The sequence below is a fragment of the Mycteria americana genome, chromosome 1, assembly GCF_035582795.1.
Source record: "Mycteria americana isolate JAX WOST 10 ecotype Jacksonville Zoo and Gardens chromosome 1, USCA_MyAme_1.0, whole genome shotgun sequence".
Taxonomy (NCBI): Eukaryota; Metazoa; Chordata; class Aves; order Ciconiiformes; family Ciconiidae; genus Mycteria; species Mycteria americana.
The window spans coordinates 194,012,640-194,037,353 of NC_134365.1; the positions used below are offsets into that span (position 1 = coordinate 194,012,640).

The window sequence follows — 24,714 nt, forward strand, 5'->3', positions numbered from 1 at the left end:
AAGTTCTATACTATGTTGTGATTTATTAACTTTCATAATTTCTTATACAAAGTCATTCTAGGTTACTGTTAAAATGACTGTATAAGCCTATGAACGACAATATGTTATTTTAAATGCTAAAAACAGTATATGAAAGTGTTCCCTCCCAGGCACTGAGGTTCCCACTGAAGTTAGATGCTCTAATTTCAGCTCATCTCTGTTTTAAATAACCTCTTGGAGATACATTCTCCCCACCCCAAACTTTCCGTATACATTTTAAGCAGTCAGAACACCTTCAAAAGCTGGGTAATCAGCTTCTTCATGGATATATTTTTTTATAGCTACTCTCCCAATATTCTATGCTCTGCTATCCACAAACTGTAAACTTCATGAATTCATCAAAATTATTCAAAAAATCAGATTGCTGTAAAAAACCTACACAAATAAACCTGTATTTGCTATCATAGCAAAGTCAGATAAACATATTTATATTTCAGCTTGCATTCGGTATATGTTCTGTTACGTTACAAGAAGTGTTATTTCAAACTGTTGTATTCATTAATGCTATATGATTACCCAAATGCTCCACAGAGAAAACAAAGTCACCTCTGTCACAGGATTACACATGAGAAATTTTAGGCAGACTGAGTATTTACGATGCAATTAGATGGGTGTCAACTTCCTGCCTTTAGGAGCTGCCTTTTATACCCTTAACTAGGGAGAAATCACTGTGCTGATAATAACCATCTATCTTGGCAGCAGACTTTCAAAGATTACTGTACTATATAATTCCTCACATTAGTCTTCAGGAAATATGACAGTGTCACAATGGATGGTTTATGGCCTCATAGAGAGGGACTAAAATAGCTTATCACTATTCCTTTCACAGAATTTACAGTCAAGGTGTCAGTCTCCAAACTCCATGCATAAATGAGAGCAATTGTACCAGGAAACCTTTTTGCTACCACTCCCAGAAAGAGAGTTGCCCCACCAATGCTAGGGACACTGAAAGAGAGGCTTGAGGCTGTAATGATATTTACACATATTTTCCAAAGCAGTTGGTGATACAGTGTAGTGATTCTACTCTTCCTTAGTCACAGAACCCTCTCTAATCACCACCAGAAATGTCCCTTTCAATGCAATATCTCAAGGCTATTGATCGCTTGAAAAAAGGACATTATTCTGTTAGCATTTCCTTACGGAGGGGATTTCTAAAGCATTACCGTCTTTTGATTATTTGCTTTATTAAAAAGACATAGGAAGCATACATGGACACTTCTAGGCAGAAATTTAAATGCAGCATCAAATCAGAAGGAATCTAGCCTGCCTCTTAGCAGCTGCTAGATGGCTTCTGGTCCATCAGGACCTCCAATACGGCCTTTTGGAGCATAATGCAATGGGCTTGAAGGTTTTGTGGACACAACCTCCGAATCACACATATAAGGGTGCCCATGCAGGGTGACATTTTGAATTACACTTGTTACTGTGACAGAATGGAAAGATGCATCTCCTCACTCCCAATTTGCTCATGTGATTTTCTCAAACCATAAAACATCAATAGTAAACTCTTTAAAAAACCCACATGGCTTTCTAACAGTATTTTCACATCTCAAGATGGAAGCAAAATGTGTTTTAACCACCAGGAAGAAGTGCAAAAATCTAACTTCTACATGTTGATTTCTGTGTGATGCTACCTGTAGTTTCTGTCCTGGACTGGGAATATCACTTTATTACATGATGTCTTACCATCATCCTTGTCGGGTACAATGGTAATTTGAGTGCTCGGGAATTCCGCACCAATTCTTCCACCCATCGGCATGCTCAGCAAAACATCAAAGGTCTCAGCCTCTTCATATAAGGAATCATCTATGATGACTATCCGACACATTTTTTCTCGTTCGTCTTTATCAAAACGTAGAATGCTGTTGTGATCCTCAGGCCTGGATATGTAGTCAGAGTAAGAAAGTACAGAGGTTGGGGCAGTGCCAGATGCTGTTCCTGTGGCATAAAAGGAAAACAGTCACTATACATACCATGGTTATAACGAACTCCTCACAGAGGCTGAATTTTATTTTCATTGTCCTTTAATTTCTATTTACTTTTAAGTAATAAGATGGGCTGAAACCTCTGGCCAGGCTACATTTCTGAGGTCCTTGGACAAACTACTGCTATATGATGCAATGCAAGCACATGGCTCCTCAAATTCATTTGCAGTTTTTCAGTCAGAAGGAATATTGTAGTCTATCACAAGAGACACAGATTGACAAAGGAGACCCTGTGAGGACTACAAATGAACTCCTTTAGTATATTTTATCAGTTGAAGATATCAGTGGACCAGAAATTAACTATAAGCACATAGAATTTGATGAAAACAAATTATTTTTATCCCAGATCACCTCACCAAATATGTTGCTTCATCTCTCCAGGTGAAAAATAACAATAAAAGCACAGGTGCGGAGACCCCATGCTCTGTGTGGATATAAACAATAGGAGATTGACAGATGGAGGAAGGAGAAGGATGACAATTAAGCAATATTATTTTATACCAAATTTTTTCAAGATACAAACAAGTAAAGGATATCCTGGGCAATCACTGCAGTGCTTTCAGTTCTGATCACTTTCAGATATATGGGGCTGCATATAAAAATCTTGCATAAACATAAAGAACACAGATCCTCTTCACATCCTAACAAATAGCAGAAATTTGGAACATGATAATTTTTCTGCTGTATTCAATAATACTCTAAGACAGATTGCAAAGATGAATACATTTCCAGTTGAGACTGAAGATATTTAGATGAAAAAGTAATTAACAGAGTTATAAACAATTTTATTATGCAATAGATGGAACAACTCTTTTTGCTTTTCTGTCTCTCTCCCATTTTTGCCTTTTTTTTTTCTATAGTAGATTCTGTTACCTTGTTGTGTGTAGCAGATAACCATCAGTTCCTGGCTCACATCTCCACTTCTTCTGACTGGAATAAATAATTCACCAACATCTTCTTCAATAATATAGGTGGACTGAGGAATAAAGACAGTTGATTCTGCAAAGAACAGACACATTTGTTTATGTAGATTTATGGCCTCATAAAGTCACCTATAAAATAGCTAGGAGCATTTTAGCATATTCTAAAGTGCTAAATAACAAATAACTCGTATTTATCAGCAATGATGATAAATTTTAAGAAAAACTTGGAGGGTGAAAGAAGTAGAGTTTCTTAGTCTTTCAGAAATGGAAAATAAAATCAGATCATTAGGCCTGAATTCACAAGCCCTTACTAAGTAGTCTCTAATGTGACTAATTTACTTATCTGGTGTTAATGGTGCAAGACAGTGTTTGGAGAATTTGTCCACGAGGTCTTTATTGTTATTATTTCCATGCTAGTTCATTATTAACTGTTAATCACAGAAGTATCAATAGCACAGCTCACACACAGGCAGTGGTTCTGCAAGGCCATTCTTTAACTTACTCCATCAAGATAACCCTGAAAATCATTTGGCATTGAGGATGCAAGACTGAGCTCTTGCTGTCTTACTTTGACTTGGAGATTTGTTTTGAGTTGGCTACATGTCTACACTCCTGTTTTACGCAAAGGAGAGCTAGCCAGTACAGTCAATGGAGTCTGGAGAGCAACCTCACCCTAAAATGTATCAGACCGAAGAATGTCAGATCTGTTTTTCAGGGAAAAATAACACTAAAATGCATTTTAAACCCCTTCATTATTTTATACTCATATAAACAGATTGCTGAGTTTTATGCTGTTACTGGGATTCAGGATCAATTTTGTTCTTATTCCCTCAAATACTCAAGAACAAAAGGTGGTTATGCATATAATTATAAAGCACCTTTACAGTTTCATTAATATGACTGCAACCCAAACAGAATATAATTCTGTATAATATCAAATCAAGTGGTATCAGCTGACTGCACAAAGCAATTTTTTTCATTATTTCAGAGTACTTTGGCAAAAAATGTTCTGAAAATTGTCATGTGACTTCTTTGAAAACATGTTCCAGGTTTTATTTCTCCAACTGGAAAATACTACTAGCATGACTTAAGGTCAAAAGCCTGCCTTAAAAATGCTGTAATTCAGGTTTGATAAGATCTAGACACTTTCACTATTCCAGCAAGTCAAAAATTCAATGTGAAAACCACCAAATCCCTACCTTTTTGTTTTAAAGTAAAACAGAAAGTAACACTAAAAAAAAAATTTGTTCCTTTTATTTCTCCCTTTAGAATTAAGTCGACAAAATGAAAAACTCTATACTTCAAAAAAAATGCAGGAATCTGATTTGTTCTGTTTCCTGTCTCTCTCATAATTATCCAACTAGGAGTAAAATGACACTATAAAAGACCTTATGAACAACATAAAAGCTCAGAGGAGAATAATCTACATCATCTCAGCTAGTATAAGAAAACACGTCCTCATACAATCTCGTTTTGGAATAAAACATTAATTAATGTCCCATACACCAAGGGGCTGGTACAGCTTTCCAAACAAGCTCATTATTTTGGTGCTAAGACTACACCATTCAAATCAATGAATTTTAAAATCATTTTGACTGGAAGCAGAATAAAACTTTTGATGGTTCCTATTCAGTTAGCATCTGAACTTGTTATACCCTGTACTTTAAAAGATGATTAGGAAACCTGGTCCTTCCCCTCAAAGGTCTCCCTATATTTTTTCCTGTAGGTATTCCTTGATTTGCAGTTGTGCATTTGATTTTCTCCTACTCAACTTCACTTTATGTATAATTATTACAAATTCTCTGGGACTGTAAAAAATGTATCAATATAAGAAATAGAAAAAACTATGGTTGGCATTAAGAAGACTCAGACAATTATCTTGAGTCATGCTATCTCACTGATCATAGAAAAGATAGAGAGATTTAACACATTTTCAAGTAATTTCTCTGTCTTATACATACTGCTTTTCAAGTTAAACACTATTTTTCTCAGTGTCTAAATATGTATGCCAGATAACCTCTGGTTTAACTTGCATTTGTAACTAGGAACTAAGAAACCTCTGACAGTTTTCCTGCTCAGTCATCTTCAAATGTTAATTAGGGAAGACTATATAAAGCAAGCTGTTACAGTCATCCAATACTTTAAATATTCCTTGAGGACAGTTTTGTGTGACCACGGCCCATGGGTTCAAGTGTCTGCATGCAACTGAAAAGCAAAACAACCACAGCACATTCTACTTTTTTTTTCTTTTAATCAGCTTCTTTCTTCATTTACGTTTAATGATAATTTTATTTGTTCTTGACACAGCTTGTGCTGTACTTGGTCTAGTGAACCTTACCCTTACTGAGCTTCTCAGCATTAAGGCCTAACTGATGCAAGTAGTCTGCTCCAAGACCCAAACTTGTTGGGACCATCCAGCCTGGACTGTCCTGTACCATCCTCTCCCACATGAATTATGGCAAAGTAAATCAAGTAACCCTCCAGACACCTGTGCAGATACACTCTGTTTGCAAACACATTGAACTGAAAACCTATCATACCTAAAATGCAAACAAAACTAAACAAAACAAAAACCCTAGAAATAATCTATCCTAGGAAAAATGCAGGTATTTCATCAGAGCATGCTACCTTAGTTACATAGTCATGAATCACCTAAAATGATAGGACAAATGGCTACCCAATGCCAAAGTCTGTCTTCAGAAATATTCTGAGGAAAGGTAAGCTTTACTATTCACTGTTACTCATAGCATTTGCCCTCCAGTCTATCTTTTGGTATATGCACATATTGACAGTACAGTTCTGGAAAGGTTCTTACCATCTCCTGGGTCAATAATTTCCACTGTGGATACATCAGGAAATTCCAGAACTGCCATGACAGGCTCAGAAAGAACAATTTGAAAGGACTCAGACTGTTCATGTTCACCATCACTCAAAATCCGTACTCGCCATGTAGCTAAGGTCTGGCCAGGATTAAACTGCACCTGCTTCTGGGCTTTTCCTCTGAAGTCTTTATCTTTCTTGGCAGTACCATCTTTGGTGCTAATACCTGCCAAAATCAGAAATTCTGGTCATTAAAAACATCACTTGTAACTTTTATCTCATTATGTCATCTTTAAAAAAAGAAGTTTTAGAAAAATATACTTTTCACAACTTGAGAGTGTTCAAGCCAACTCTGTTACTGTTGATCAATTTTATATTGGTGTCACACATAGAGGTGGAAGCACATCAATTAACATTAAGAAAGGCAGTTTGGACAGAATTAGCCAAAGCAAAACTAACTACTAGAAAAACTACAGTCTCGGAGGTTACAGTCAAGGTTCCATTTCTCCATAATTCAACTATGGATGCCCAAAAGGGCCAACAGATTCCCTCCCCCCCCAACCCTTAACCTTCTGTGTTCTCTTCTGTTCCAGAACATCTAAATAACATGAATGAATGTCTGAAACATTCAAAAATATTTATTTCTCTTAGAAAAAACAAAAACACACCTGGAAAGTTCAGCCTTCAAGGGGAAAGCTAAGGAAAACACAAAGACACAAAGGGGTAAAACACACAGAATAAGGATGAAAGAAGATGTAAAATCTGAACCATTGTGGTGGTAATTCCCACTACAATAAGCATTTTTTTAAATGATTACCCTCTCATTTCAGTGTTTGCATAATGACAATCATTAAACTCAAGTCAAGTTGAAACTGCAAAGCCAAGGGATAAAATCCAATACAGCTCATGCCACCCAGACAGCACAGAACTTACAGCCTCAGATCCAGGCTGCTCTAAAATGGCTTTTCATTGGCATTTCCCCCCTGGTTTAAGGCTGTCTGACAGGCCTTCATGGAAATTAGACAGTCCTTCCGAACTATCCCCAACTCACGCATTTGGCCTCTGTTTGAACCCCACAGTACCACTCAAATCTTAAAGGTCTTTCTCAGATTTTCAGAAAAAACTTAAAACTTCTCCCTTCTCTACCTATTTCTTCCAATGGTGTTGTTTAATGTACTAAAACATATCACCTTTCCCTACAAACCTTGCCTTTCTTGCTTCCTGCTTGTGCCTCCTCCTAAATCATAGCCAATATTTTACATAACGTCCATAACCCTTCAGCCCCTTTGGCACTGCACATGGACCAGAAAGGCCAGTAAGCATCTTAACCGATATCTTTTATGTTTTTTCCAACCCTGAAATTCCATTTTGCAGGATTAAGGTAGTCAGAGGCAAGTTATTCAAACTGCTTTTGCTTGATTTTGGGTCAGCTCAATTCAGAAACTGAACTTGAATCCATAGGTAGAAAAATTTGTAAACACTCTGTTTGAAGGATCAGAAGTCAAATCAGTATCTGTTAATCAGTACCAGTAATCAATTTAAACCACACATCTTTAACTTTGCATTTCATTCATCTCTTTTATTTTACTTTCTTTAAAAGTTAGTCCACTGTTCAAAACAGAGCCTTTTAAGTTAGATCCAGTTAGTTAGTGGCTATATCCCTTAAATCTCATGCCAAAATAGGTGTCCTAAGTACATGTCAATACCTGAAACTCAGATTTTTATTCAGAAAAAGACTTAAACAGAAACCTGATTTCTAAGCATGAACTTGTGCTCCATGCCAGGTACATATCTCTGTGCTTACATATCTCTGCAAAATCAGCTTTAAACTCAGTGCATTTTCTAAGCAGTGTAAGCTCACCATAGGTTTCAACATGAAACTGTACAAGAATAATGCTCCCTGGTCCACATGCATCACTAGGAAGAGGATGGGAACAGATCCAGAAGCTAGAGACAGGTGTGAGGTAGCAGAATGTGATAACACAATCTTTTTTCACTTTTTCACTCTCCAGACACTGCAAACAGCTTTCAACACCTCCTGTATCAGCTTCAGTTGACTGCCAACATTGACTGAAGAAAATGAGCCTAATGCTCGTAGCTGCTAATCAGACCAGCTCACAATAGCCTTCCTGGAAAATGATCTACGTTTATTGTTGTCTTCCCAATTGCTACAACTGTATTTTCTCATTACAGGAAAAATAAAATCTGGACAGGAACCATATTCTGTGAAACAAATACAACAGTGGTATCAATCAAATCAGAGAAAGAAGGATTGGGTCCTGGGTTGTTAAGTCAAAAATTAATTGCAGAAGACAAAAAAAAAGAAGTGAAAAGTTCATCATATAATGAAAGAAATCATATACTTAGCATAACAAAAGATACTTGCTTTAATAAATAAACGTACTCCTTTATATCTAGCTTGCTTAGTATGAAACTCTAGTAAAAGGATATAGCTGTATTGATAAATTTTACCAACTAGCTGGCCAGTGATTTATAGAAGCAATTGATAAGGTTAAAATTGAACTTACTTATAAAAGAGGTTTCTCCCAGGTAACCTCTCCGTTTAAGAACAACATCAAGATATTTGGAGTCTTCATTTATTAAATAATACTCCTTTTCTAAGGAGATCCATGCCCAGTTTAGGCGAAAATGTTGATTCTTCAGCTTATTGCCTCCTGCAAAACAAAATGATAAAGATATATTTATTAATTTTTCTTTTTTGTTAAATACTACTTTGTCTTTTGAGTTTAATGTAGCTTGTATCCTCGGTAAGATGTGTACCTTAGCTGGAAATTACAGGTTTTAAAGATTTAAAACTAAGAAATAACAAGTAAAGAACTCAACCATGATACATTTGGTACATACAGGAATAAATTTCATCTTAGATGCATACAAACTAGTCACATTCATTCCAGAGTATGCTAATTTTCTTCTTTTTCAAGGGAAAAAGAACAAAAATTAATCAAAATATATTTGGGATGCCTTTTTTAGAAATTACAAAAATTGTGGATGATCCAAGTTTCTGCAGAACCGTATTGGTATTTCCAAACAGCACACAATGTAGGACATCACGCAGAACTTCCTCTATATGATCTGACTGCCAGAAGCAGTGGAAGATCCTTAGTATCCTGAGAGACTGGAGATGGTATCTACCATCTTTTAGACTGCATTTGCCCATGCAGCCTGCTTCTAAAACTCAGTATTTTGTTCACTAAACCTAACATTTTCTGCTCTTACTGGTTTAGAATTTATGCATCAGCACTGTATGATTTTAGGAACAGCTTTCACATCTTCCTAGGAAATGGTTTCAACAAGATTAAGTATCCCTGATACATGCCACAGTTTATAGCTATGCTGATGCCTTCCTAAACTTACATGCTTGTAACTGTTGGGTTAAGTATGATTGCCTGTGTCACCTAAAAAGATTCAGAGAGATACAAAAGCTTATTGGAATTCTCTTAAACTATTTTGCAATGACCTGTCTTCATGATATGATGAATGCCCCCAACTGAGTAAGCTCCTGAGATGTGTTTTGAGAGACAATTTTCAATAGACCAAAAGGTGTCCTCAGAGTTCTTTTTACATGGGCACAACTGTAGCAACATGTTCCTGGTGATGAAAGCAGGCTTCAGGGACCCTTTCCAAGGTCTCTACTGTAGCAGTAGCACAACAGCTTCCCTGCAGTCTCACTGAACATCGATGGTTTCTGTGCAAACAGTGGGAATTGAAAGCTCAGGACAGCGAGCAGTACACTCAGCTAGGGAAACTGAATGGTTAACATGGACCAAGTCAGCATCTCTGGCTGCCAGCTGTTGATAGCATTGTCCTTAAATTGAAACTGTATTTCCTCTTACAATAATTGGAAGAACCCTAACAGTCCTCCTCAAACAAAAATGCCCATATATTTATCAGCAGAAGTAGGCTCCCTTTTTTGAAGCCAAAGCAATGCAGGAATATAGGAAGCATCCCTCAAAGTTTTGGAGGGGATGATATGGAAGCCATTTAACTCCAGCCGCAAAACACTAAGCACCAGCCTAAAATCTGAGCATGTCTCAGCCTAATCTCTTGCTCCCAGCAGAAATGAAGCTGTGTGGCTACAATTAATGGGATTTGTACAACTGTAAAGCAGCAGGAAGTGTTTACTGAAATGGCAGGCTTCACAGAGTTTTTCTTAGTCTAAAAAAGCAATCCAGAAACAACAAATGCAAACAGATGGCACTCTAAGGTCCAGTTAAAAGTGTAGCTTTTTTTTCAGTTGCAAAGGTAATAGCTGAAGAGAGCTAGCACCCATTTCACTGACTATAAACCAAGTATTTGTACAACAGACTGAGTATCTCAAATTAGATTAACACATTTCTGATAAAATGTAGCACAGCTTTACTTCCTCACGTACAGTTTACCTCCATCTCCACAGTAAAACATACACTTGTCAGTGTAGGGATTCTGGATGCCACAGATAAAAGGGCATGACAAATCAAGTTCTGTATATCATCCTATTGGATGTGTTTGTTATTACTCAGGAGAATCCTCTAATTTCCACAGCAAGAATAAAATAATCTGTTCAGCTCACTGAAGGCAGATGCTCACTCAGCAACTGTCTTCTAGGAACGCTGGCTTGTGTGAGAGGCTGTAGTCTGATTTCCTTCCCACAAGGTGCTGCTACAGAACAAGGTTTGCTCAGGTAACAACTGCCTGAAATGTGCAAGGACTTCCCTTTAGAAATTAACACTTCTGTACACAAGCCAGTGAATAAAGTAATTCCTCTGAACAGCAGAGAAACATATCGAAGTATTTCAGTTCACTCATGTCTTAACTGCTGGAGGAAGAGCCAAACGGAGGTTGGTTTTCCCCTTCCAGTTCCCTCCATTCTATTCCCTGAAAAATTAGGCAGCCCTTCCATATGCTTCCACTCTGCTTCAAAGATAAGCCTCTATATTTCTTTATTGACCTGTCTACTGGGAAAAAACGGCCGCCACACTTGTGTAATCTCACATAAAGGCAATGGTATTGTGTACACAAGAGGAGGGAAATGGTTACTGGAGTATCACGCTGCACTCCTTGCCCTGCTTGTTTCTGCTCTTTGATCTCTATTGTTACTGACAAAGGGGAAGGCTACAAACACACATACCAAAAACTGTAATGAGCACCACAAGAAAACCAGTAACTACAGTGCTACCTATACCGGCACTTACATTAGGTTAGCCATATGTTATGTCTTCCCATTAGTTTCTTGGGACAAATGCAACAGAATATCTCTCGTTCTTTAATCTAGTGAGAAAAGCCATTTGTGTGCCACCCTTGAACACACTACCCAATTTAAAGATAATTTGACAGCGGGATAAAAATTTCTAAGATATAAAAGGAATGAAAATTTACTGCCAATTAGAGGAGAGAGAACCTATTAGTACCAGTACTAAGAAAAAATACTGCTGCATGAGCTTACTATAAATGAGAATGTCAGACATGGGAAACCCCCCAGCTGAAGGAAAAGCTTCTAGCAGAGTTTGTATCTTTTTAGACAGAAGAGATTCCAGCCAGGGGATGGAAAGCAATAGGAAATCTGGTATCATTTTTTCTACTGTCCAAAGAACTAATGGTTTAAACGTGTTGTGGACACAGGCACACAATCTACAGCTTATTTACACACAGGTCTCTTATGTTTCATCTCTAGTGTCTTAAAGAGTTCAACCTTAAATGTAATCTACATCTGCACATAATTACGGAACACATAAAAATTACTATACAAGAAAAAAAATCCCAGCTGTTAAAAAGGAACAGTCATATGGAGAAATTTCATTAGCCAGTTACTAAACTAGTTCATTCCTGTCATTGATACTATGGAAAATGTTGAAGTATACTGATTTAGAAACCTAATGAGAGGATGAAATTTAGGAAGCAAAAAGCACAAGAAAAGCAATATGAAAGATTTAACATTGTCTTAATTCCACCTATTTCTTGCTTTCAGCAGTTTCTTTCTATTTTTTTCTTAGAGTAGAAAAACCAAACCAAAACAAAAGTATTATTTCTAGGGGGCTTCCAGCAAGCCTCCATTTCTACAGGCCTGCTTCTGCCCCTGAAATACATATTGTTCACCTTTTAGAATGTGCAGTACTAAAACCATCAGATTTAGAATTTTAAGAAAATAATTTATATATTTTAGATCTTGCTTTCTTCATTTTGTGCTTTTTGTGTTCAGAAGAAATGTTTCCTAAATTATACAAGCCATTTCATGGTCCAATGTCCCCAAAGAATAAACCCGATATTGTTGTTGTTATTACTATTGTTGTTATTATTGTTATTAGTATTATTACAGACGTCTGACACAATAGACCAGGAAGCATATGATACATCTTATCTAATTTCAGGTACTTATTTTTGTGCTAGAAATCCAAAATTGTCTTTATAGCCAAAAGCGAGAAAGAGGCATTTTGTAAGGCTGACTTATTTTAGGCATCTGTTTTTGAATGAGATTAGCTGTGCCTCATAATATGCAGAAATATGTGCATTTTTCCTCAGCAGCTGTTAAAGATGCCTGTTGCGATGAGTTACATTGTAGTCATCTAATGTTTATTATAGTCATCTAATGTTGGGCAAGATGAATTCCACCATGCCTGAACTAGACAAAACTGGGCCTTTTGTACAACATAGTAGAGCCAAGCATGAGGCAAACATAAGGTCTGTAAAGAATATTAAGAGTATAGCTTTCAGAAATTATAAAATATCAGAAATAAAATTGCACATGCCATCTTAATTTGGTTCCCTATTAAATGAATTATCTGCTCTACAGTAACATTTCTACAGGCAAATGAATTTTGCATTGCTCACTAGCACTTCCCTTGGGCATAGTCAAACATTTAGCTGCTAGGCAAATAATTAAGGTACTATACCTCAATGACAGATTTGCTTTTGTTCCTCTCCCAGACAAGTGCTTGTAATACAAATACATCAGAAGTTTGGAGAGGGAAGCCATTACTAGAGTCCTTTTAAAACTAAGCAAAAGGAAGGAGGGCCATGTTACAATAAGGCAAATCCAAAGTAACTTTGCTTATGTATCAATGAGATGTGGCTGGCAAGACATTGCTATAGTGATGCATGAAAACCTATTTCTTGAATTTTTCCAGAGATCAGAGTGCAGCAGTTCTAAATCAGAAGATGCTAGACAGGACGTGGTGCAGTGAGACACTCACAAGAAATGAGATGGCAAGAGTTGTGAGGCACAAAGTCAAAAACTTTGTAAGGAGTTAAAGCTCAGGATCTAGAGTAAGGTGGGTCACAAAGTGACTTCATGACTGCAACTTCATGACTGACTGAGGCTGCTGAGGACAATATACTCTGAAAAGATTTGCTTGAATATGACAAGTCAAAAGATGGATGTCACCTAGAATCAGTCTTTGTAGGAGTCCTGTCAGCAAATTGCTCACCTGTCAGAAAACAGTGATATATTATTTTTGCATAGGTCATCAAACCAGAAATTCCTAGAAAGATCAAGTCATCCAGAAACTCCAGTTTCAGTTACTCAACATGAATAAAAGAGGAGGGAGAAGAGGACTTGGTCAGTAAATTGGTTAAAGAGAAAAAAATTAAAATTAATATTCCCATTTAACCATTTATCTTTCTAGCTATGCTGCTCAGATATCTTTAAAAAGACATAAAACCTCCCTGAGAAATACAGACTAGGTTGTCAGAACTTTCTATCACGATACAAAGAACTCAGAGAAGGCTCTCCTCTCCACAGATCACTGGGCTATGTGAAGACAGTATAAAATACATCTCTGTCATTAAATCGTGCCTCTTGAGCACCGATAACCTGAAGGGTATTCCATAAAGAATGTCTGATTGTAGCTTTGCTGTCCCTAGGAGCTACCCCAGAACCCTAATTCATAAACAAAAGCATACAACTACACCACAGTGTTCACTTATTGACATCATAGAAATTGATGTATCTTGATACAGATATTGGCTTCCCTACAGAGTATCCACGACATAATCAGTCAGAGATGAATCAGCTAAAGAGTGCCTAACCTGTATAATCATAGCCACACGGACTCATCGTGTCCCCAAGATATAAGTCTGTACAAACACAGTTGTCTGGTACTTGTAGAGCTTTATGGTGCCACATATCTGCCCTCTTTAGTCATTAGGTGAGGTTGTTTAATGGGGAAAAAAACTTCTATAAATTCTTCCAGGCCAAAGAACATACATCCATCACAAGAAAGATAGAGAATAAAAACCAAACCAAACAAAAGGTAAATAAGAGTTGCTTTAAAAATTTTGGAAGTGATCATGGACTGGCAAGAATGCAAAGATTTCAGAATATCACCAGAGGAGGAGGTGACACGTGTTGAAGAGGCCCCACTGTATAATAAACTACCAGAAAATGAGAAGCAATGTGCCCTGTTCACTGATGGGTCCTGTCTTATTGTAGGAAAACATCAGAGGTGGAAAGCTGCTGTATGGAGTCCTATAAGACAAGTTATAGAAACTGCTGAAGGAGAAGGTGAATCGAGCCAATTTGCAGAAGTAAAGGCCACGCAGTTGGCTTTAAACATTGCTGAATGAGAAAAGTGGCCAGTGCTCTATCTCTATACTGACTCATGGATGGTGGCAAACGCCCTGTGGGGGTGCTTACAGCAATCGAAGCAGAGCAACTGGCAGCACAGAGGCAAACCCATCTGGGCTGCCGCATTGTGGCAAGATATTGCTGCTTGGGTAGAGAACCTGGTTGTAAAAGTACATCACGTAGATGCTCACGTACCCAAGAGCTGGGCCACTGAAGAACAACAAAACAACCAGCAGGTGGATCAGGCTGCTCAGATTGAAGTGGCTCAGGTGGATCTGGACTGGCAACATAAGGGTGAATTATTTATAGCTCAGTGGGTCCATGACACCTCAGGCCATCAAGGAAGAGATGCAACATATAGATGGGCTCGTGACTGAGGGGTGGACTTAACCATGGACACTATTGCACAGGTTATCCATGAATGTGAAATGTGAGCTGCAATCAAGCAAGCCAAGCAGTTAAAGACTCTCTGGTATGGAGGACGATGGCTGAAATATAAATATGGGGAGGCCTGGCAGATCAATTATATCACACTCCCACAAACCCGCCAAGGCAAGCGCTATGTGCTTACAATGGTGGAAGCAACCACCAGATGGCTGGAAACATATCCTGTACCCCATGCCACCGCCCAGAACACTATCGGGGGCCTTGAAAAGCAAGTCCTGTGGTGACATGGAACCCCAGAAAGAATTGAGTCAGACAACAGGACTCATTTCCAAAACAACCTCATAGACACCTGGGCCAAAGAGCACGGCACTGAGTGGGTATATCGCATCCCCTATCATGCACCAGCTTCCAGGAAAATCTAACGATCCAATGGCCTGTTAAAGACTACACTGAGAGCAATGAGTGCTGGGACATTCAAACATTGGGATACGCATTTAACAAAAGCCACTTGGTTAGTCAGTGCTAGGGGATCTGTCAATAGAGCTGGCCCTGCCCAATCAAAACTTCTATGTACTGTAGAAGGGGATAAAGTCCCTGTAGTGCACATAAAAAATATGGGGAAGACAGTCTGGGTTATTCCTGCCACAGGCAAAGGAAAACCCATTCATGGGATTGCTTTTGCTCAAGGACCTGGGTGCACTTGGTGGATAATGCGGAAGGATGGGGAAGTCTGCTGTGTACCTCAAGGGGATTTGATTTTGGGTGAGAATAGCCAATGATTTGAATTGCACGATGTTAATTGCTATATAATACTGTATGTCATCACTTCTATGGTTGCTATATGCCATATCAACGGTATCCCAGTAAGAATCACCCAAATTAATGAAGAATGAATTTTGATGAAACCAAGAAAAGTGCAGCAATGATAGAACCAGACAAGCACAGTGGTGAAAGAAGAAAGGAGAGTTCCTTTAAAAATTTTACTCTTGGTCTTTTCTCCTTTCTTTTCTTATCTGCCTTCCTAAACAGACTGCAAAAGGAGGTTAATAAGGAGAATCACAGCAATTGCAAAATATTAACAACCACACCTATAGTTCAGGAGTCATTGTAAGGCATAATTAGAACCATAGCAAGACATCTTAACAAATCATATGTTTCCTCCCTCTTCCTTCAGTTCTTTCCAGGTCCTGCTACGTCTTGCTGATTTGTTTGCATGTTTGTAAGAACTGCAGTCTTTCTTCTTTGGTTCAAAATATTTGACCCTAGTGGGTGCCTCATTCAGACAGGGTTACTGAAATCGGCACTACTCTATCCTCCTTCCTATGGATCTCCTCATTGCAGCAGGTACATGAAGCATCTGAAAAAGGAAACCCACTCCTGAACTTGAGTTCAACCTGCAGAGAAAACAAAGACACAGAGAGAGGAAAGAAAAGGGAATTGTCCATCTTTAGACATCTGTTTCATTTTTTCATCCTCTGATTAGCCTCCTTCTGTGCCAAGCCAACTTAGTTAATATATACCAGGATAAAGTTACCTCAACAGTTTTATTAGAAGTTAAATCTGATGTGAAATGCAGAAATCTTTATCCCAAACATCATGATCCCTCATTTAGCCTTGGAGCTCCCTGTTTCCAACTTTAGCACTTCCCAAGTTTTTTGATCCCCACACTATTTGGTAGTCATTAGTCATGGTTTGTATGAACATGTTTTTTGCCAGACTAGAGAAGGAACGTATAATCTTAGGTGATTCTGCTAGTCAGAATAAATACAGAGAAGATATTATATGTTCAGCTCAAGACACATAGTTTCATCAACTCTGATTTGCTATACTATGTCATAGTCCCAGTACATTCTAGTTCCAGGTTAAAAAGCAAAGGTCTCAAGTAAATCTTGTCTGCCAAACTATTAAAAAAACCCCACCTATAAAATAGATAATAAACATTCTTTATTCAGTGCATTGGGGCAGCACATCATATGCTATTCCCTCTGCTATGAAAGATCATCAGAAAAGGCATATCCTGTAAAATGACCTTAATTTCATATAGAAAAACTATTTGCAGAAATGAAATGCATAAATAAACCCAGCACATAAAATATGCCATTAGAATGTTTTGAATTGACTTCAACAATGCATAAGCTAACCTAATAATTTTATCCAATTAGAAACCCAATAAAATACTTCACCTTTATAAGTCTTTTTCAAATGTGCTATAATGGACTCCAATCACTAAAATAACTTGCTGAACTCTGCACCCTTCTGCACTCTCTCTGCCACTGTAACTCAACATATTTGCAGAACAACCAAAACCAACCCCCTAAACTAGCCCCTAGTGATTAGGGACTAAAACAATGCTTTCTCTGACTTCTCATGAGAAAACACACACTTCCCAGCATTATGGACTTGGCTTGCCTGGAGTGTAATTGCTGGTATCCAATGAACTGCAGACAGTTTCCGTCTTTCAGTAGTTTCTGTAACTCTTTTTTGCTTCTGTTTTATGTCTACCCCCAAGAAATAAGTTGGAATGGCTGCATTTGCCAGGGCTCAGACTAAGCAAATGCTTGAAATCCCATAGCAGAAAAAATATCTGAACAATACTGTATAGTTGCTTTGTTACAAAAAGAGAAGGGGAAGTGAGGGAAGAGACATGAATGTAAAGGCTAGCTAGTGCATATTAAATTTTGATTCTAGTAAAATTCAACTAAGCGTAACTAAGGATGTCTCCAAGCACAGTCTGGAGATTCATGCTGGCTTAATTTAAGGAATTCCCAGTTCAAGTCTATGCTTAGTTCTTCTGCAGGAGATTAACCAGATTCTGATTAAGACATTAACCAGATTTTCATTTACAGAAACTGTGGAAGCAAACATGCACTGGCTCTTCAGCCACTGCATTTCATAGCTTTAAATTAATTTCAGTTTAAATCAGCTCAGTACAAATTAGTTCACCAAGAGCCAGGACACTTTCACTCTATTGGCTGCACCAAGAAGCTGCGAGCTTCCAAAGGAAAGAGCAAACCAGACAAAGAGAAACCCTGTTTGAATCACCAAAAAAAAAGCGCTGGAGCAGTGTGTGTGTTTGAAAGCCTGTATAGATATTAAGTGGTTAGCTTTGTAACTGATTTCAAGGGAATCCAAAAGATTCATTTACTGGTTTGGGATTCTGTGCTGTAAGCAAGGGACTAGCTCTGCAAGAGCTGAATGCTTCCCACTTGTCCAGTTCCAATGGTGAATATGTAAATAATTTCATGGATTCAGGGTACTACTGAAGTGCTACTAACTGAAATGCTTAAGCACATACCCATATATGCTGCTGAATCATTGCCTGTAACAGAAAAGAAAGACATTGAGCTACCTGAAACGTTCTTAGCAGGACTGAATAAAGTACAACTGGGCAAAAAATATTCATATTATTCCTCTTCTCCCTCAAAATACCAATCCATCAAAACCAAAGTGGTTCACACAAAGACTGGCTTTGATTAATCTCGTTACTGAAAATATTGGCAGACAATAAATTTTGAATTTTTATCTTTTTCCACAGTCTGCCTTAAGTCTTTTAGGTATATATAAATTCTCATATTAATACTGTAACAAATTTAAACTAATTTCAAATGTAAAAACTAAAAATACTGAACTGTACATTTCTTTTTTTTTTTCAAATTGAAAACCATATGGTCAGTTATTCTGCAAAACTTTATAAGAATTTTGACTTTTTGTCCTAATTCAAAATAAAATATCTCAAAACATTTTCACAGAATAAGAAAATTTCTTATTGCTATGCTCAAAGACTCAGCAACTGTTCAGTATTTATTGGTGGAGAACATATATAGAATAGGATTCACAGAATCACTTTAGCTAATATTTTCTCCTGACAATCACATTCTAGAATTTCATTAATCATCTTTTAAAGGAGACACTTAAAATATGTCAGATGCAGCCTAAATTTTCCTCTAAGAGAGCAAGGAGCTTAAATGAAATTAGGGGGAGGCTAAAAGTGAAATAATGACAGTTCATTAGATACAAAACACATGTATTATTTATATTAATCATACATATTTCTATATTAATATATTCACAAAAGAATGGATACATAATACTTGTTCTGTGCACATACCAACAATAACATATTACAGCACTTTAAAATCTTGCAACATTCACAGTGCAGGAGACAGGTTACTGTGATGACAATGACCAAAAGATCTGAACTAAATCCCATTGATACCTTGGATCATCATAGGGTATATATGGAAAGATTTCTTTGGACATTGAAGTGCCACAAGTATCAGTTCCATAGAAAGTATATTTTCTAACTAATACAGGCCTGTTCTCATTACAAATCAGAACTGACAATGTTTTCTTTCCAGAAATACGTTGTCTCACTGAATGTCAACAGGAGCGAGCCATTCATCACAGAATCTGTTCAAAACAATTCCTAATCAGACTCTACCCTCTCAGCCTGCATGCACTATTGAAAAAAAAAATCTAAAAATTATGAAAGTGAGCATGTTGAAGGATCAGGATACACTACAAATAATAACCTGAAGCTATGCTGAAGGCACCTGATTTTGGCCAGTATTTGAGGTCAAGCAGTCACCAACAGACTGGTGTTTGGAAGGCAGACCTCTAAGAAACTCCTGTGCAGCAGGCACATGCAAACGTTGATGTTATACTGAATTAAGGAGATGACAGATAATGAAGCAGAATAAAGACTTTATTTTGGCTGTCACTGTTTCTAAGGTGATGAACAGGGGAAAAAAAAGAAAAAAAAAGTGTGCCACCTGTCTCTTGGTTGGTATTGCCTTATTTGCTAGGCACTTATCAGGGATTATTTTAAACTAATCAGCAGGTAGAAATCAGTGCTGATAGCCTTTATTTGGAAGTAGTAAAGGACAAGGAATAGAGTAAAATGTTTGGGAACTTACCCTCCCTTCTGGAGAACTAACTCATATAAACAGATTCAAGAGAAGCAGGACAAAACCAAAACCAAGGGGATGGACAGGAGAGGAAGCGTTTGAAAGGGGACAGTTGACAGCTACTGAACATAATGTCCCATTAGACCCAGAAAAGTGAGGGTACCAGAAGGTAGGGCTGTCTGTAGACTGCTCTATTAGCAGCACTTTGTTCTCAGAAGTCTTTGCTCTTACTGTAGAGATAAATCCTTATTTTGAAATGATGTTTTATGTTATTGCATATTGGATAAATAATGACCACTGCTTCTCAGCAAAAAAAAAATTCAGAGCAGCCAAATTCAATAGTTCCAGTGAATAACCACTACTGGCAAAACACAGTATGTTTTTGCTCAAGTCCCAGGGTACAGGAGCATAATCAACTGGCTCCTGTTCCACAGAAGGTGAAGACCAGAGACCTGCCACTTAAGGGTAGGATTCATATAATCTAATTTTATCATGTAAACGACATATGTTTAATTTAAGCTAGCTGTCTAGGCACAATGAATGGAAAGAACTGCATCTTCAGGAACTGCAGGCACATCTGATATGAAAAGCTGGATTACCCTCTGGAAAGATTTGGCCCACTCCATTGAATGTAAAGGGAGAGTGTTCAACCCACCGGTCTAGATGGCTAACTAAAGTCCCATGATGTGATTTTCATGCGTGCACAAAGGAGAGTCCTGAGAAAACTTGATGATATGACTAGTCCTGAACTGTAATATGGTAAACTTGTAAATTCAAACACTTCAAAAGTAATCTTTGGAATATTTAAAAATAACAACCAAAAAATCTATTTGGTTTAGAAGAATTATTCTGTTACTATAAAGTTATATCCATGTTGTCATTAAACTAATTAGCACTTTGTGTAGTCACAAACTAACTTTGCATCAGAAAAATAATTTAAACTTCCTTGTGAGTAGTAACAGAGAAAACCCAAACATACCACTCAAGCTGTCATGTCTATCATTAAACAATGCCCATATTACCTAAAGCAGAATACCTTTTTTCCTAAGGATCCACACCCTGCACCTCCCTCTGAAGGAAAAAAACACCACCTGGATTAGTAAGGCTTCATGCATGCATGGCCTGCAGCAGTAAGTAAATTTATTAGATCTCTGGCAACTCATTCTTAAAATAAACTTAATAGTCTTCAGGCCTCTGCTTACTAATTTGTTTTGTGGCGCCAGACAACCTCTCCCAAAAACCAGGCTCCAGCTAAATTGAAGCAAGGTTCATTTCCTTGTTTCACAGAATAACGGGTTTAGTGCCACTTGCTTAGTTACTGTCCCATATGGGACTTTCTTCTGGTTTATACCTTTAAAGTAGTGCTACACACATATTAGCCTGTAGGAAAACTATTGTCATTTAAAGCCTAATCAGACAAAGTCTTAAATTTTAGGGCCATGGGGTGTCCTCAGCCTCAGTCTTGAAACTGATGAGTAATAACAGAAAAGCGTACTGCGACCTCACGAATGAAAGACATTCCAATAGAATAGAAGCCAGGAGAAATACACTTACAATCAAAATTTTATCTCACTTAATATTGTACTATTTTAAAAAATTCCTTTATTCTGGGAAAAGAATACACCAATTTCCCTTTCTTTACATAACATTTTAATTTAGAACCACTACTGAAAACTCCTTCATATGTGCCTAATATTTCAGTGCTTGCAATATCATTCCCATGATTAAAACTGGGACACATGAGTGGGTGCCACCTGAAACTGAGGCCTCTAATTTTTCATAATGAATTTCAAATTGGTATTTGTGTCAAATTGGCAAATTTCCCTTGTAGAAGTAGTTGAACTTTTTAACTCTAACTGTTGAATGCTGTCTTTGCAGAGAATTCCCCTCCATTTCAGATGACAATCCAGACTCATAAATCTCAAATTTTACAGTCATAATAGGAAAATGTATGCAAGCAGAATTAAAGAGGTTGTTGTTATTTGCAAAAACTACTCTAAACAAAATGGAACAGCATTTCCATTTTATCAGTTGGACTTGCTGTATCTCACTGAGCACCAATAGGAAAACTATTCTTTTAACTCCATGTCAAAATGATTGAACTGTTTTTCTTTATTAAGAATTCACTTCCACAGACTTGAATTTTGGTTCCTTTTCTGTTCTGGCAATGCAACAAATAAAATGCCCGACTGACTGGAGGAGAACAAATGTCAAGCAGGTTCATTTAACATTTACTTTTAACTCATTTCAGAGTAATTGTACCAGGTAATCCCAAATACTTAACTTTTCATATTATTTGACCAGAGAAACTCCTTTGTGGTGCCTTTGATCCTTTTTAAGCTATGCCAAACCTATAACCCTTTGCAGGTGATTTAGTCCTGCTCAGCAAGGGCAGAGTAAAAAAATGAAAACATACAAAATTGCTGATATAGACAAGGACAAAAAGGGGTTCCTTTTTAAATCACTGTAACTTTGCCGTAAGACAAGCCTTGTAAAGAGGTATCCAAAGATATTAGTTCTGCTGAGGAAAAAAATATTTTTGGATTAATGTGTTATTTTTTTATATCATGACAAGTTTTTTAGTGTTACTTGAGGTCTATCCTATGGAACAGAACTGTATATTCCTAAGGCAGCAATTATATTATATTCCTGTATTCTTATTTTATCTCAAATTCCTATGCTGCAGTCACAATTTATATTGCAAGATGAAAAAAATAAATAAATTGCGAGAAGCCAAAAATGCCTTAAAAGATTCAAGTCAAGATATGAGAAATCTGTTTAAATATCAAAATTAAGTACAGGAAAGTACTTCTGAAATGAAGAGCAGAATTGAAACTCCAGAATAATAATGACCACTGTAAGTTTCCCAAGAGAGAAGCTCAACAGACATAAAGCAGAAGGACAGGGGACAGAAGCGACTGTGAAATTATGACAACTCATCTTGATAGTACGTTGCTTCCAACACATTATTTCTCTCTCCCTCCTTCTCTCTGCATATGCATGCAATCTTGACTTATGCTTTGAGATAAGTAGTTAAATTAAACGAAAATCGTCAGTAGAAAAATTGCATCTTTAAAATTAAATGTATGTTTTTAGCACACAACAGATTTTAACAACTCATTTATTTATGTACAAGTTCACATTTTACTCAGCTTGAAAATACATTAATGTTTTAGATATTATTCCCTGTCTTAATGTACCAGCAGAATACTGCAGTGTCTTGATAAGTGAAGAAGCATATTTACATAAAAATCCCTTTATTTATAATAGGTTTGGCAAGATTCTTTTCAAAAATTATATATTGACCTTCAAATACCAAGGTGTGTTTTTTGACATACCAAGTTGAAGTTTATTTGGCGTCACTCATGCTTTTGAAAAATCCTTGATCAAGATTTCCATGACCATTCTCCCACATGTATTCAGAAATTAAAATCCTTTTCCCAAGGGCCAGGGAGGCAATGTTTTTGTCAAATCAAGTCCAGCTCCCATCAAATCTGCTGGCTATTGCATGAAGGCAGGTGAAGGCGTGGGTATCTGTGGTCTCAAGTTTACATTTTTTGCCTTAGAGTTTGTACAGAAATGTGTGGAGGTTTGACCACAGCAGTTTTAACATGCCAGCTAGCACAAATGTTTCTCAGTTTTAAAGAAAGATGTTTCCCACCCTCTCTTGAAAGGGAGCTGTCGGGACATGACCCCAGCCTCCCGCGAGCCGCCTGCTGCAGCTGATAGCATTGCTGACACACAAGGCAGAGCGGTTCCCCGGGCTGCAGTGCAACTGGGGATGCTTGCGAAAGGAAAAGGGAAAACTCTCGCTTCAGCCCGCAGCAGTCCGAACGACGCTGATGACACAGTGTCGAGCTGTCATCGCCTACCTCCTCCTTTTGGCTGGGGGTGTTAAACTTCTTATTTTATACTGATTTTGTGGCTGTTCAAAATACTTATTTTCTTTCCACCACTAAACCTGACAGTGCCCTTGCTACCCGTTAGGATCCCTGTTAGGATCCCATACTACAGCGACATACTACAGCATGTCACTGTAGTATGCAGCGACATGCTGGAGACTGAAGCCCATGGGTTCGGGAGGCCCAGTCCAGGAATGCCAGGGAAGCCCCAGGGACCATAAGGCCAGGAAGAACAGTGGATACAGCAGAGATGGGAGCACAAGGTGGAGGTGACAAGATGACAAAGTTCACCAGATGCTCAGTGAGATTAATAGGACATCCCAGATCGAATCAGCCTGGGCAGCCCTCCTGCCATATAAGTATAGATGGCTATTGAAATCCTTCTAGCTAATGATTGCCATCAAGATACCTGTGAAAGGCTCATTGTTTAGGAAGATGAGTTCTCCCCTGGATGTCTTTCAAGGATACTTCATTCCCTTCTTACCTTAATTATAGACGAAAATTAAGGACTTAGTAGGATTGATTAATGAGAGGTGCATAAGAGTTAGATGCATAAATTACACGGACTGGATTTTTTTCTCTGTTCTATAGGACTGAACAGGTGTGGATGTCAATTGATTTAACATCAGAAGATGGGATGGCAGAAGTATTAATCTTCACACGGATAACTATGCAATATTTAAAATGTCACTGATTGCTGGGCCACTGTTTGACACCTCTGGAAAGAAATACATCCAAGCCCATCTATGAAAGCTGAGTCACCAGTTGGTTAGGCTGAAAGCACTGCTGATCCTCCTGTGCAAAACAATCTACACCATATAAATGGACACATATTGAAGAAAAATATGGCAGTGACTCCTTATCTGTTTAGAGATCAATCTGAAAAGGTACGCGATATATATAATAAAGTTTCAATCATTCAAACATTTGCACATGTAACTTTAGTCATACAAATGCCCACACCCTTGCTAAATCAGATCCTCGACTTCCTACCTGCTATAGGCTTCTCTGTGCTAGAGAAACTTTCCTGCTTTAACCTTGGTCTACTGGTCAGTCCTATCTTGCCACTCGGAAGGCTGGACTCTAGCCTTAAACTTTCCAAAGAAGTACCTAATATGTGACCTATTTAAGAAAATAATTTGTCTATCTAGGCCTCAATCTCCTGCCTTTTCAAAGAGGGAAAATATTACT

The 24,714-nt window shown here is 37.7% G+C and overlaps 1 protein-coding gene across 1 annotated transcript in view; it reads right to left on the bottom strand.

The window, feature by feature from the left end:
• Nucleotides 1-24,714, bottom strand: part of LOC142408076 (FRAS1-related extracellular matrix protein 2-like) — a 115,889-nt gene that overhangs the window by 23,872 nt on the left and 67,303 nt on the right. Inside the window, exons 4-7 of the mRNA XM_075498087.1 lie at nucleotides 8,296-8,442; nucleotides 5,763-5,993; nucleotides 2,898-3,023; nucleotides 1,726-1,977 (exon numbers count right to left, since the gene is read on the bottom strand). Coding sequence (XP_075354202.1) covers nucleotides 1,726-1,977; nucleotides 2,898-3,023; nucleotides 5,763-5,993; nucleotides 8,296-8,442 — 756 coding nt within the window. The remainder of the gene's footprint in view (nucleotides 1-1,725; nucleotides 1,978-2,897; nucleotides 3,024-5,762; nucleotides 5,994-8,295; nucleotides 8,443-24,714) is intronic.